This window comes from Cyprinus carpio, chromosome A23 (assembly GCF_018340385.1).
Source record: "Cyprinus carpio isolate SPL01 chromosome A23, ASM1834038v1, whole genome shotgun sequence".
NCBI lineage: Eukaryota > Metazoa > Chordata > Actinopteri > Cypriniformes > Cyprinidae > Cyprinus > Cyprinus carpio.
In genome coordinates, this window is record NC_056594.1 from 6,257,325 (window position 1) to 6,270,724 (window position 13,400).

General features: G+C 37.6%; 2 protein-coding genes across 3 annotated transcripts in view; both read left to right on the forward strand.

Annotated features, from left to right (window-relative positions):
* The window catches only part of LOC109060110 (zinc finger and BTB domain-containing protein 46-like), a 71,683-nt gene extending 67,789 nt beyond the window's left edge, over nt 1-3,894 (forward strand). The window contains exon 5 of the mRNA XM_042712766.1: nt 887-3,894. Within this exon, the coding sequence (XP_042568700.1) occupies nt 887-1,312 (426 nt within the window). The 3' untranslated portion in view covers nt 1,313-3,894. The remainder of the gene's footprint in view (nt 1-886) is intronic.
* Nucleotides 3,895-6,904: 3,010 nt separating this feature from the next.
* On the forward strand, nt 6,905-12,181 carry LOC109060109 (leiomodin-3-like). Of its 2 annotated transcripts, none has more exons than XM_019077256.2 (4): nt 6,905-7,306; nt 7,880-8,151; nt 8,467-9,972; nt 11,721-12,181. In XM_019077256.2, exons 1-4 carry the CDS (start codon nt 7,126-7,128, stop codon nt 11,766-11,768), a joined length of 2,007 nt encoding a protein of 668 aa, XP_018932801.2. In that variant the 5' UTR covers nt 6,905-7,125; the 3' UTR covers nt 11,769-12,181. The 2 variants fall into 2 exon arrangements, with proteins under 2 accessions (XP_018932801.2, XP_018932799.2); XM_019077254.2 differs by having other exon boundaries at nt 6,917-7,306; nt 8,464-9,972; nt 11,721-12,177.
* The last annotated feature ends 1,219 nt before the right edge of the window (nt 12,182-13,400 follow it).

The following is a 13,400-nucleotide window of genomic DNA, read 5'->3' on the forward strand; positions in this document are numbered from 1 at the left end:
TGGATTTGAATCTCAAAGGAATCCTTGTAATGATAAAATGCATACTTTGAATCCAACGTAAAGCATTTTGCATAAGTGTTTTTCAAACACATTAAAGTGAATGTGTTCAAAGCCATTATAAAGTGCAGATAAATTGCAGATGAAATGTACTTTCTACATTAATGTGGTAAGTTGCTAATGTTGCTAGGCAACTGTAAATAGCCTAATGAATTACTGTATATCAGTCATTCCCCACAAGTGAACTGTATGATTTTGCAAAAGAATTACTGTTAATAAATCAAACTATTTATTGAACATTTGGGCCTTTTATCATATTGCTGTTGCTGCAGCATATGTTGAGCAAAAATCAAAAAAAAAAAAAACTATTAACGGAGTGCATGCTTTATTGTATGTGATTTCCGGGATGGGTGAGGATTGATTATTACATACAATATATATCTGATGTAGCTGCATGGATTTGACTATCTACAAATATAATTTGAGTGTTTTTCGAACTCAAAAAATCCCATCAGACCCCGCTTACATGTTTTTACAACCACTGTTAAGACTGTTTAAGAAACTAGTTTGAGCAACTAGCAGTTAGCGAAGTCTTTTATTTATTATTTTTTTACATTTTTATTTCAAATTAGACTAATGTACCTTTCTGTGTAACTAACTTAGTAATAACCAGTGTTGAAGAATAAAGGAGAGGACTAACTTGTATGCAGCCAGCCACAGATCACCCTAGACATGTCTTTATTCCAGGCGTACACAAGGTCACTGTAAGCCTCATGTAGATTCTAGCTGTGATAAATGTAACACAATATTATGAAGGTACTGCCACAGATGTTTTTTGAAAAGAAAAAGAAGTGCTGTCTCTTAACAAGGCACTGTCACTCTTTCTCAGGTGCACAGTAAGGACAAGAAGTACGTGTGTAAAGTATGCAGTCGTGTCTTCATGTCGGCCGCCAGCGTGGGCATCAAGCACGGCTCTCGGCGTCACGGCGTCTGCGCAGACTGCTCGGGTCGAGGCATGGCTGCCCTGCTGGACCAGAATGGTGAGGACGGCTCGCCAGAAGAGGAACTCTTGTATTCCGGTGACCACCGTTTCCCCGATGACACCGCCGATGGAGATGGGGAAGAGGAGTTGATGGTGGAAGCGGAGCTGATGGGAGAAGGTGAAGGAGAGGAGGAGAATGGGAAATGGCGGGCTGGCTCAGGGATGTCACAGCGAGACGACAGAGTAATAGACGATGGCAAAGAGGAAAGTGACTCAGCTCTGGAAGGTGATGCCAGGACGGGAAGCGAGAAAGACTTCAGTTGGATCTCCTAATCCAATGCCTGGATGCTATTCCAAGGTTGACCACCTGTTCCTATAAGGAGATATGCTTAAGGCAGGGCAATCGGATCTCAGCATAAGGGAGGAGCCGGATTCAGAGAGATCCTTCAGATGCCCACAGGGCTGCCAAAGGAGAGACAGTGGAGAGTCCTCTCGCCCCCGACTCCATGTGCTTCTGACCCAGGCTTCAGTTTGTCTCCTTTCTTCCTTGAGGACCAAACGGGTTTCTGTGTATGTGTTTGCTATTTCTTCAGACAAAAGAGATTGCATTGTCTCGGGAGACTGTCCAAATCAGTACCATGCTTTGATGGGTCAGACAGACAAAGTGTACGAAAGATGTGCTCTTGCCATATGGTCAGTTTCCACCAGGGGGCACTGGCTAATCTATTGCGCAGCAGTTCACGTCAGAAGACTTGCACGAGTTTTGTTGGCACATTGTTGTTTTCTGCGAAGATAAACTGCAACAGACTTGCACTTTAAACATTGACTAGAGTCCTATCGATTCCCTGTTTCTGTGGTTTACATTTTTATTCCAATTTACATAGATGAATATGGTGACCGCACCTACCTTTAAGGATACACAGTATGTCCTTATGACTGTTATATATGAACATTTGTGCTAGGAGTGCTAATTATAATGTATGCCTTGTAATGTTTTATTTTGTTGCAATTTTCATTCCTGAACATTTATATAGAGCGGAAAAATCATGTATATAGACACATATAAGAGAGATGTTGATTTTGTGTTTTCAACAAAGAATGGTAAAGGGGAAGATGGGTGAACACTATGCAGAAACGAATCTTTCTAGTTCTCAACAATCTTTATTCTCTCTATTATGGGAGATAAAACTTGTCTTCAGCAATGGCAAAGGAGAGAGATTGGAGGAGATATACGAGTAGATTTATGGAAATATTACTTGTAAAGACTGTAATATTTCCTCATTATTTGCATTCCATAGTGGACACAGTCAGGGATAGGTATGGTTTTATACAGTGGGTTTCCAGTGTGGTGTTTCTATAAAAAAAAAAAAAATAATACATTAACAAAACCTGTATGCAAATGTGTGTATTTTGTAGGTTTGGTGTGTGTGTGTTGGGGTGTGTGGGGGGGTTAACTCAAGCTAACATCATTCAGAAGCCTTTACTAAAACGATTCAGACTCTCTCCTCTCGACCCTCTTTTTACATTCGACGTACTTCGCATTTGCTCACAGCCTTGCCATTGTACTGTACCGAGTCTGCCTCTGAAATCTTAAAGCCGTGTGATGTGACAGGGAGATAACATGCCTTCCCACTAAATATTTATTGCTCTAACTTTGGGAATATTCAGAAATATGCATCAATTTCTTAATCAGTGAACCACAGCTTTCTTTTGTTATCAGTCCATTTAAGATGACGAAACAAAAACACTTTGTAATGAGACCATGGGGACTGATGTGTGCTGTAAAGTGAAATTGCTGTTCATTTATTGGGTTTAAATGTTTATTTATTTAGTTTGTGTTTTTTTGAGGGAGAGATTGTCTAAACATTTTACACATCCTTACCATTCTGTTTGACTCAGTGTGTGTGTGTGTGTGTGTGTGTACGAGTGCGTGAAGGACCGGGTTCATGAATGTCTTTTTACTTATTGTTTTAACAATCTGTGCCAGAATCTTTGACAATGGGAATAAACGCTATATTATGCTTTACTTATGATTAACAAATTTTGATTATTATGGTTACTGTTGATGTTGTAATTCTTATTGTTATTATGATTATAATTATTGTTATTATTATTAAGTGCTGGAGGCTAAGCTTTATTATCTGTTTCATTTTTCATTTCCTTTCTTGAAAAACAGTGTAAAACTTTCCAATCTTGCCTTTCTATGGACAGCAAGCCATGTGGCTTTCAGAAGTAATTATATTGTGCCAGTTCCATGCATTTCTGGGTGATATTTGAGAACATTTTTTCCTTATTATATTCTATTTTGTTTTTGAAGGACGAACCTTCTGAGAGCTTAACTTACTAAGTGTTGACAAAGATATATACAGCACACACTTTTATATTACTAACGTACACTAAGTAATGAATATTATACCAAAAAATAATAATCTGGTATACTTTTAGTATACATTTAGTGCTTTTGTTTCGATTTGGTGTACAGGTGCGAAGCTTTGATCAAACAGTGATTTGCTTGGTTGATTTCATTTTTTTCCCCCTCTACTTTGAGAAAGCAAAGATTATAGTGTTATGTTATGAAGGGCCACTTGAAAGTACATTTTAAAGAAGAATCGCAGCTTTAATTCTGTTGCCCTTGGAAACATGCTCAAGTTTTAATGGATGTGCTCTACTGTATGCCATGACTCTGCATCTGAAGTTTGAAGGCTGGCCACTATCATGTGGAAACATGGGAAATGTATGCTTTGCAATGAGAACTTTAGACCTCAAATGTCATTGGCCCAAGCGCCAGGCACAACTGCTATCCAAATTCCTCCAAATAATTGGACATTTAGCTTTTTCCTGTTTAATTTATTGTGTGTTCTTTACCTTTAATTGAAATAAAATCTGTTGGAATTTAAAAGACAAACTGGATCACATCATTTCAATCTAATTCATTTACCCAAGTAAATGTGGGCTAGATTTCATGATGGGAATATTTTTAAATGCACTTGTTGATACTTCCCAGTGATTTGCAATTAGGTAACTTCAACAGGTAAATATTAAAACAGATATGTGCCTCTATGTACTTGACCTACAAATGTACTATAATTGCCCCCGTGTGTGGTTATGTGTTTATGTGTGCATGCACATGTAGGTTTTGCCCATGCATGCCATTAGAATTTTTTTTTCCCTGAGATTAATCTTGATTTTTCAATTAACGTGTGTAAAAATAAAAGGATAAATTAATATATCATCACATCATCTTATAATGATCTTTGTGGCCAGAAATAAATAATTTCAGCTAATCTGTTTCCTTTAGTATTATTACAGCTAATCAGATGTATAGTTCCTTACTTACATAAAAATTTGAATTCTCTAACTTGACTTAAGACTAAGTAGAAAATAGCAAACTACGTTATCAGTCAATGTAAGGATTGATGGTCCCATTTGGTGAAATATATTCATTGATGACAATGAATCAGTATGATATGACTTAGTAGGCAGGGTTGGGAGGGTTACTTTTAAAATGTATTCCGTTACAGTTACAAATTACTTCATAAAAAAAAGTTTTCAGTAATGTAATCCAAATACCACAATATAAAAGTAATGTAATCCGATTAATTTTGGATTATTTCAAGTTACATATGTAATAAGTCAAAAAAGCAATATCTAAGTACTTTTATTTAACTATGACTTTAAAATTAAAACGAATACAAACTATAGTAAAAACTATTTGAAACTTAAAAATCGTGTCGTTTCACCATCTAAATATTATAGGCCGTATATTTATATAAAAGGCTATGCAGAAATCTAGTTGCTATACAGTTTAGTATTACAGTTTTTTATTATTATCTTTTTTTTATTTCTTAAACATGTACAAGTAAAAATAAATATAGTTTATACACAACATTAAAATTTTTACACCTTATACATATTAGTCTGTTTTAATATAAGGCTACATGTCGAAATGCATGTAAAATACTAGGATCTTTCTTATATATACATTGACTGATTAGAGGTATGGGGACTCTCGTGTTAATTCTACATTTTCAGGCTCATTTTCCGCTAGAAAACTTACAACTGCAGTCATGCACACCTTGGACTTTTAAAATCACTAACAAACACTAAACACTTTTAGCTAATATGATGATTTCCATGCTAGTCGTACTCGTACCTGCAATCGTTCAAGTCGGTTGAGTTGCCTTTGTTAGAGCAAGATCTTCATGCATAGCTTACAGTGTACAACTATGTTATTTCCTTTATCCTCTTTGTAAACAAAACAACTGTGAAATTTCCAGGCATGAAAACGTTTTTCACAGCAAGAAGCATCGTAATTAATTTACTGTAGCAGAGTCACAGTCATCCCACGTTTGAGGAGAATAGTTGTAGATGGGTGTTATTTGCGCACGCACCAGCAGGTGGCTCACGTGAGTCAACGTGTCAACAGAACCAGGAACTATGCAGCGCTAAACATATAGCTATGTCAAAATACTCATTTAAATGAAACAAATGTAATCCTGATAGTATTTCCACTTTTTACAAAGCTACTGCAATCTGAATACTTAGTTTTTTATGTAACCGTAACCGATTACAGTTACTAGATTTTTGTATCCTGATTACGTAACGCCGTTACATGTATCCCGTTACACCCCAACCCTGTTAGTAGGCACAGATACAACCTTTTAATAATTTAAGCAAATCTTAAGCAAATTTCTTACCAGTTAGAAACAAAAATTTATCTTTATCTTTAAATAAGACAACATCCCTGCGTGTTAGAAATTATTGATCTAACATAACACATTAAAGCTAAGGAAGGTTATTTTTCCAGAAACATTTTTTGTTATACTGGTTTAACGTCTCTTCATCTTTATAGCAAACAATAATTAAAATGATCTGAATATAAAAAATATTTAGTATATATATATATATATATATATATATATATATATATATATATTGAATAGTTTAAAAATAAAAATGTAAAAAAAAAAAGGCATTCCTAATATGTTGGACCTTTTATTGAAATTAGCCTACTTTTACCTGTTGAGACAAATTTTTATTTTTATAGACAGGGCAGGTCTAAGGTAAGACAGCCTTGTCAATCAACTATCGTGGGAGGGGCCTGTGCAGAACTACGTAATTCTGACAGGAATCTCAGAACAGCTTGATTTGAGAAAGGGGATTTTAAAATAGGGTTTTTTAAAAAAAAGCACTTGGGTGATTTTTATCATTATAGGAAGGATGTTTACACACACTTCCAACACACATTTATGTTCAAACAACAACAAAAGTGAATTTTGCATCCGATGACCCCTTTAAGGGATCACCAAGATTATTATAATATGTAACACTATAACATAGTTTATTCTACTGGTTTAATATTACAAAATTAATGGATAAGGTGACTGACAGCTCACACTTATTTTTATGTTTGACATTTTCTCTCTCAATATGAAAGACATTTTAGCTTTACAAACATTTCAGACAAACTACACATGCTCAAGAATTTTTCCTCCAACACTAAACAGCACTAATGTTTGTGGAGTCTTTCCATCCTACATCAGCCTGCTTTTCCTGATCGCCCAGCTTCCCCACCTGTGGTGTTACACATCAGATTTTATTTCTGTCCTCACATAACTGTGGAGGATTAGGGGTCAGAGCGGTTTCAAATAGCCATATATTTCTAGCACTGACGGCACATAGCTATTAAACAGACGGAACAGGTCTGTTTTACTGGCCATGGAACCACCCAGCTGAGGTCCTCTTTTCTTGTGGTCATCTTGTAATTAGAGATAAAAATGTTTGTAGCCGAAGTCGTTGGGGTCTGAGCCACTGGGGCCACTTGACTGGCATGCCCACCTGCTGCTGTTTTTCTCCACCAAGCTCTCTCTCTCTCTCTCTCTCTCTCTCTTGCTCTCTCTCTCTCTCTCTCGCTCAAGTCTGTCATGTTGAAATACAGGTGACGGACCAGCTGACTCAAGCTGCTGAAAAAAGTCTGTCCATATCTCCCTACTTGTTCCATAAATACCGCCCCTCTGTTGAATGGAGGTTATTTTCGATCGTACATGTGGGGTAAGGCCTTGAGTTGTGCTGCCTGTCCGGAGTGATACTCATTGCACTTTGAAACCAGTGGCTGTAGTTGAATTCTTGAAAACACAAAACTGGACATGTCTAACCACACTGATCAGGAATCATACGCGGAGGAGATCGATGAGGATGAGATTCTGGCAGGCCTGTCGGCGGAGGAGCTCAAACAGCTCCAGAGTGAGATGGACGACATCGCTCCTGACGAGAGAGTGCCGGTGGGAATGAGACAGAGAGACGCTTCTCAAAAGACGACAGTCCGAGGTATTACATTCTCTCACCTTGGTTGTTAATATATTAAACTGTTTGTTGTCATTAATCCTCAGAACATAGGGAATCTTTGTAAAAGGCTCTGAGGTGCTGAAAAAACACTCAGCCTACTCTATCTCTAACTAGCTCCCAGTAGACCAGTGCTAAAACTGGTGGTTGTATCATACTGTAGTAAACGATGGAACTGTTAAATATATTTAAGAAATATCACACTTGCATTCATATTTATTTTTTTTACTGGACATATCAGCTGTCCTGACCTTCAGTACAACATGATTTCTTATGTTATACTTATAGGGATAATTCTAACTAAGTTTCCGACAAAATTTGTCCAGTTTGTGTATTTTTTATTCCCTTGTTTGTCTAAATAATATCAGGCAGGGGGGTGTTCAGGAAACCTGTTTTGTTAATACCAGTGGCACAGAAATGACTCTATTTGACAGCATACACAAGAAGCTATTTGTGCCTGATACCTGACTTTCATTGGTTTAACGCAATGTACTCACATTTGTTAATAATAATAAATAATTTGTTTAACTATAAGCTATGAACTATTTTTTATTTCAGAGTGCAGCGAGCCCCAGTCAGAAGAGGAGATCGATGAGGATGAGATTCTGGCAGGCCTCTCAGCAGAGGAGCTCAAGCAGCTCCATAATGAGATGGAAGAAATCGCTCCTGATGAGAGAGTGCCAGTGGGAATGAGACAGAGAGACCAAACTGACAAACCACCCACTGGATCATTTGATCACAGATCGCTGGTGGAATATCTGTACTGGGAGAAAGAGTCCAAACGTATGCTGGAGGAGGAGAGAGTTCCCACAACTCTATTACCCAGTCAGGTAAGACTAGTTATTGTCTGCATTATTTACATTCAGTGTACTACATGTCTCCTAAACTGTTTGCTAAAGTGCTTGGAGCTCTGATTATTAATCATCAAATTTGACTATGCATAACTACTGCAACTAGGAGGCCAATAACACTACAACAACAAACGCCTTGAAACAGCAACTGTGCTGTCATGCAGCGTTTCAAATAAGACATTCTATTTTTAGGCTTTAAGCAAGTTTTTCAAGATTATATGTTTGTAATTTGTAATTATAAAAGTTGTTCAACACTTCGGATTTGACCCTTTGTCCATTTGTCATCATCAGAAGAAAGCCCAAGAGGAGCTTGAAGCAAAAAAAGAAGATAAAGTTGAAGAGGTGGAATATGTCTATGAGGAGATCATAGAGGAGGTTGAAGGAGGAGAGGGAGATGTTGTTGTTGATGAAGTGATTGAAGAAGTGATAATGGAGGTTGAAGAAGTTCAGCCTGTCAAGACAGAACCTGATGCAACTGGCCCAGTAGTGACCTCAGAAGATGGTTTACAGCCTCCTCCAGAAATTGCAGATACACAAGTTGAAACAAAGACTGAACAATCAGGATTTAATGAGACAGAATCTAAAGCGAATGAGGAGACGAAAGCAGATTCCACTCAGTCTGAGCATGCTCCCTCATCATATGAGAACTGGGTTCCCGAGAAAGAGGAAAGGGTCATATCAAAGCTGAAGATCCCAAAATTTGCACTAGGTGGAAGCACTTTAGTTAAAAAGACTGCAAGACCTTCTGGGAATGAAACCAATTTGGAGACAACTTTGGATAAGATCCGCAACAACAGCCCCTCTGTCACAGATGTAAATCTTAACAACATAGAAAACATTCCCAAAGAAATGCTCCTTGATTATGTTGATGCACTCAAGAAGAACAGACATGTTAAAACCTTTAGCATCGCAAACACTGGTGCAGACGAAAACGTGGCATTCGCTCTGGCTAACATGCTCAGAGAGAACAGAAGCATCACCACGCTAAATATTGAATCCAATTTCATCACAGGAAAAGGTATTGTTGCAATAATACGCTGCCTGCAGTTTAATGAGACACTCACTGAGCTCCGCTTCCACAACCAAAGGCACATGCTAGGACATCATGCAGAAATGGAAGTGTCTCGTCTCCTCAAGGCTAACAACACCCTTCTGAAGATGGGCTACCACTTTGAAGTCCCTGGGCCTCGGATGGTGGTCACCAATCTCCTCACCAGGAATTTGGACCGTCAGCGGCAGCAGAGAATGGAGGAGCAGAAGCTCCAACAGATGAAAGAGCAGAGAAAGGTCATGGAGATGTACAAGAACTCTCTGGACTTGCCCCCTGGCATGTTGGAAATGCTAGGTGACTACATACCATTGTCCCTGTTGCAGGGTTCTCATAATGGGGTTGAGGAGATTCCTGAAGATTCTCCTGAACCTTCACCACAACCAAGTCCTCCTCATCAGCTCCGCAAGGCTCAATATCCTGCCCCAAAACAGCATCCTCCTAGTTCAGACAAAGGAAATCTCTTAGAAGAAGTACATCTAAAAAAGACTCCGAAACGAAGGGATCCGCTTCTGGAATTGAACATAAGGTATGAAAGGAAAGAGGGAAGAGATAATGTTCAGCTGAGGAGTGTTCCTAAACAAAGAAGCATGGCAAGAGAAGGACCTGCAGATGAGAGAGCCAACCTGAAAGATATGATAAAGACTCTAAAGCCGGTTCCTAGAAGACGACAACCCCCTAAAGTTGAGCTAACACCTCGGGATCAGTTGCTCAGCGAGATTCGACAGAGCAATGTGGCCTATCTCAAAGCGGTATGTAATGTTGAAGTCTCTTGAATTAGCAATTAAGTAGCTGAGTGCATAGTGTGATCTCAGCTTGAGTGAGGGCCATTGTCGGGGAGGGACAACTTGGAATGTTTTTTTGGGACTTACAAAAATGGGTCCTCCATGGCAGTGGTTCACAAGTGGTTTTGCTTCAGTGGAAAGCCAACACAGTGCAAAAGTCTTTAAAACTCAAAAAATAAAATGTATTAACATTACCATGAACTATGTAGGTCATAGGTCTTCAGCCCTGCTCCTGGGGACCCATTATTCTGTGGTGTTTAATCAAACACAGCTGAAGCAGCTAATCAAGGTCTTCAGGATCACTTGAAAAATAACAGGCCAGGTGTTTTATTTCCATTTCCCAGAAATGGAAATAAAATAAAATTTGCAGGACAGTTTGAAGAACAACTACGAAGTACCACAACAACAACAAAATTAATAACACCAGTGTTTCCCATACATTGGTTTATTCGTGGTGGCCCGCCACAATATCAACACTGACCGCCAAAAATAGATTTTACAAAATGCTTTGACTTCGTTGAATAAACATGAGCTCTGCATGTTTCAAAGTCAAAATGCGGCATGGGTGATTTTAAATGAATGTATCTTTGAAGGGAACCAACTATCTTCAGAAAAGTTTTGATGTCATTTTTATTTAATCTTTTCCTATAATGCCTGATAAAGTAGCATTCATAAGTGAATGGTTTCAAATATTTGTAGCCATCTTTTGTCGGAATTTTCGTTTATCTTGTGTAGTTTTTGCATTTGATAAGCTTCTATAAAATGAAACTGTTATTAAGATTCTGCTAAGATATTAGTTAGTTTGATTACCTGCACTTTGACATCAACAACAAAACATATGAAAAGTATTTATTCTTTAAAATCTGGTAAGTCTATTCGTTTTGCCATGCTAACTATGCTAGTTTGCATTTAGCATCGCTTTTCCCCACCTGTCTGTGATGCTATCAGAACAGACTTGCAAAAAACTTTTTTACCACTTTTAAACACTTTTTTGGGTAACAATGCACCAGTCGAGAACCACTGCTTTATGATACTTGCATAGATTACTCATTGTGCATAGGGTGGACCATTAAAATTAATTCCCTGGCCCCCAAGAATTTAAATAATGGTGCTGGTATGAGCAACTCAATTGGACATGTTAGACTTTTTTTTTTTTTTTTTTTTTTATAAAAGTATGATGTAGTTATGTGTAAAAGTTTGCATATAAATTATAGTCTATTGTTAGTCAGTGATCATGCATATTTATAAACAATACATTCACATTATCACCGGGGTGACAATAAGTGTAATTGTAACAGTGAATTTCAATGAGCTATTCTTGAATTACATCAAAATCTGAAATGTGTGCAAATGTGAAAATGTGTTGGCAAGTTCTTATTTTTAAAGATGAAGAATTTTTATTCAAACTCTTTACAATGTCAAACAGTTTGGTGTTTGCAATGGTAAGCATCACTATTGCTCTTTTTTTTATCGCTATCCCAAAGTATTAAACTTCATTGTGTAACACATTCCACACATGTATGATATGGACTGATACTGTGTGGTTTTTTAAAAAAGGTGTGTCTTTTCACTTTTTTATGTATGTTGTTGACTTGAATTTTTGTAATGCCATTTTTGTAATCATTGTAATGATCCAATGAGTCCAAGAGCAAAGTGTTGATATAATTTGTTAATATCATTTCAAAGGAGCTTATACCTCTTTTTCACATCCACAGGTACCTCTTCCAAAAATCCTGGAGTCAAGTGAAACCAGTCTCTTCTGAGCCACACACATGACTTCATAAAGAGACCGCACAGAGGGACAGGGCCAACTTCAGATCTTGTCATGGAGAGAGTGTGGTTCATGTGGCCAAACAATTCCATGGTGCTCCTCAATTAATTAAGAAAGTAGAGTGTACTGTACTGATATGATTTGACCCAGGGGGTTGGAGAGAGTTGCACTCCCTTGGACAAGTGAACAGTTATGTAAGGAATAATTGACGACGGGCCATTGTATTATTAGAAAAATAATGCACAACTGAGGTGGTGATGTGGCCACGACGTGAAGCGGATTGGCCATTACACCTCAGGTGTGCATTATTTTTCTAATAATTCAACGGCCCGGAGTCAATTATTCTGCTTATACTACAGTTAACACACCTACAGACATCGATCAGATGATATATTTAAAGGGATTCATCTGGTTTTTGTACTTAAATCGCTATTGTGAGTATGATTATTTCTTCTACTTCTCATCCAACGCCTCTTTTGCTGGTTCCAAAATGTCATTTTAAAGCTGGTAAAGGAGGCTTGAGCCGTTGATAGCATTCTAATGCAGTTATTAATGAAGTTATTAGAAAGAGAGTGAGAGAGACAGAGACACACAGAGAAAGAGAAAGAGAAAGAGAAAGAGAAAGAGAAAGAGAGAGAGAGCTTGTGTGAATTAGGCTACCTCTGTGCATCCCTTAACAGTGTTCTGCAGCAGCGTCTCTAAACAGCGCTGTTATTACCTCGCTAGTGAGAAATGTCATGTGTACTTACTTTCGGAAAATCGTCTGTCATGTTGTTGTTTTTGTTAGTCCTGTAATTTCTGTTATTACAGTTTACTATGCGAAGTGATATGGAACTGTAATGCGGTCAAGAGAGCTGCGTTCGCCGTGCGTTTCCCAGAAAATAATTGCACACCTCAGAACGTTCGTCAGCCAATCAGATTCAAGCATTAAATGGCCCCGTAGAACAAATAACAATAAGCCACAACACGGTGCACTTTGATGGGGTCCTGAACTGTAAATTTCAACATGTACATCTATTCATATTAACCACTTCACTAAATGGTGTGAATCTCTGTGAATGGCTACACATAGTGCACATGAAAAATGTATTCTTTTGTTTGTCTGAATTTGTGTTCATGTATTTATAGTGTTAATAAACTTGATAGCGTAAATGTCACTCTGGACCTTTACTTAATTATGTTTTTCTAGTTATTAAGATAATTATGTAATTCATGCAGAAACCTTTTTTTCCCCAATAATTATGTTCGCAGTTGCATTCTCCTTCCTACACAAGGGTCAGCCAATTAATGTCTGCTCTCAAACTAAAATACAATCTGCCTTTAACCAAAGCTACAGTAAGAAGCTAAAGTTTAGCTGTATGTGTCATTGTCCCTCACACATTCAAATATACTGAGTAAAATTAAAACGTTATATATATTCTACTCTGAAAATCAGTAATGATTTTTTAATGGCTTTGCAATTTAATCTTCATAGCAATGTACAATAACACATTAGTGAAATAGGCCCACTAAACACGTTACAGGCCAGGCTTAAAATGCACACTGAGTTTTAAACAATAAAGTAACTCAAAATCTATATCCACCTAGGGTCCTAACCTGAGAAAGTTGAATACTAACGTGATTA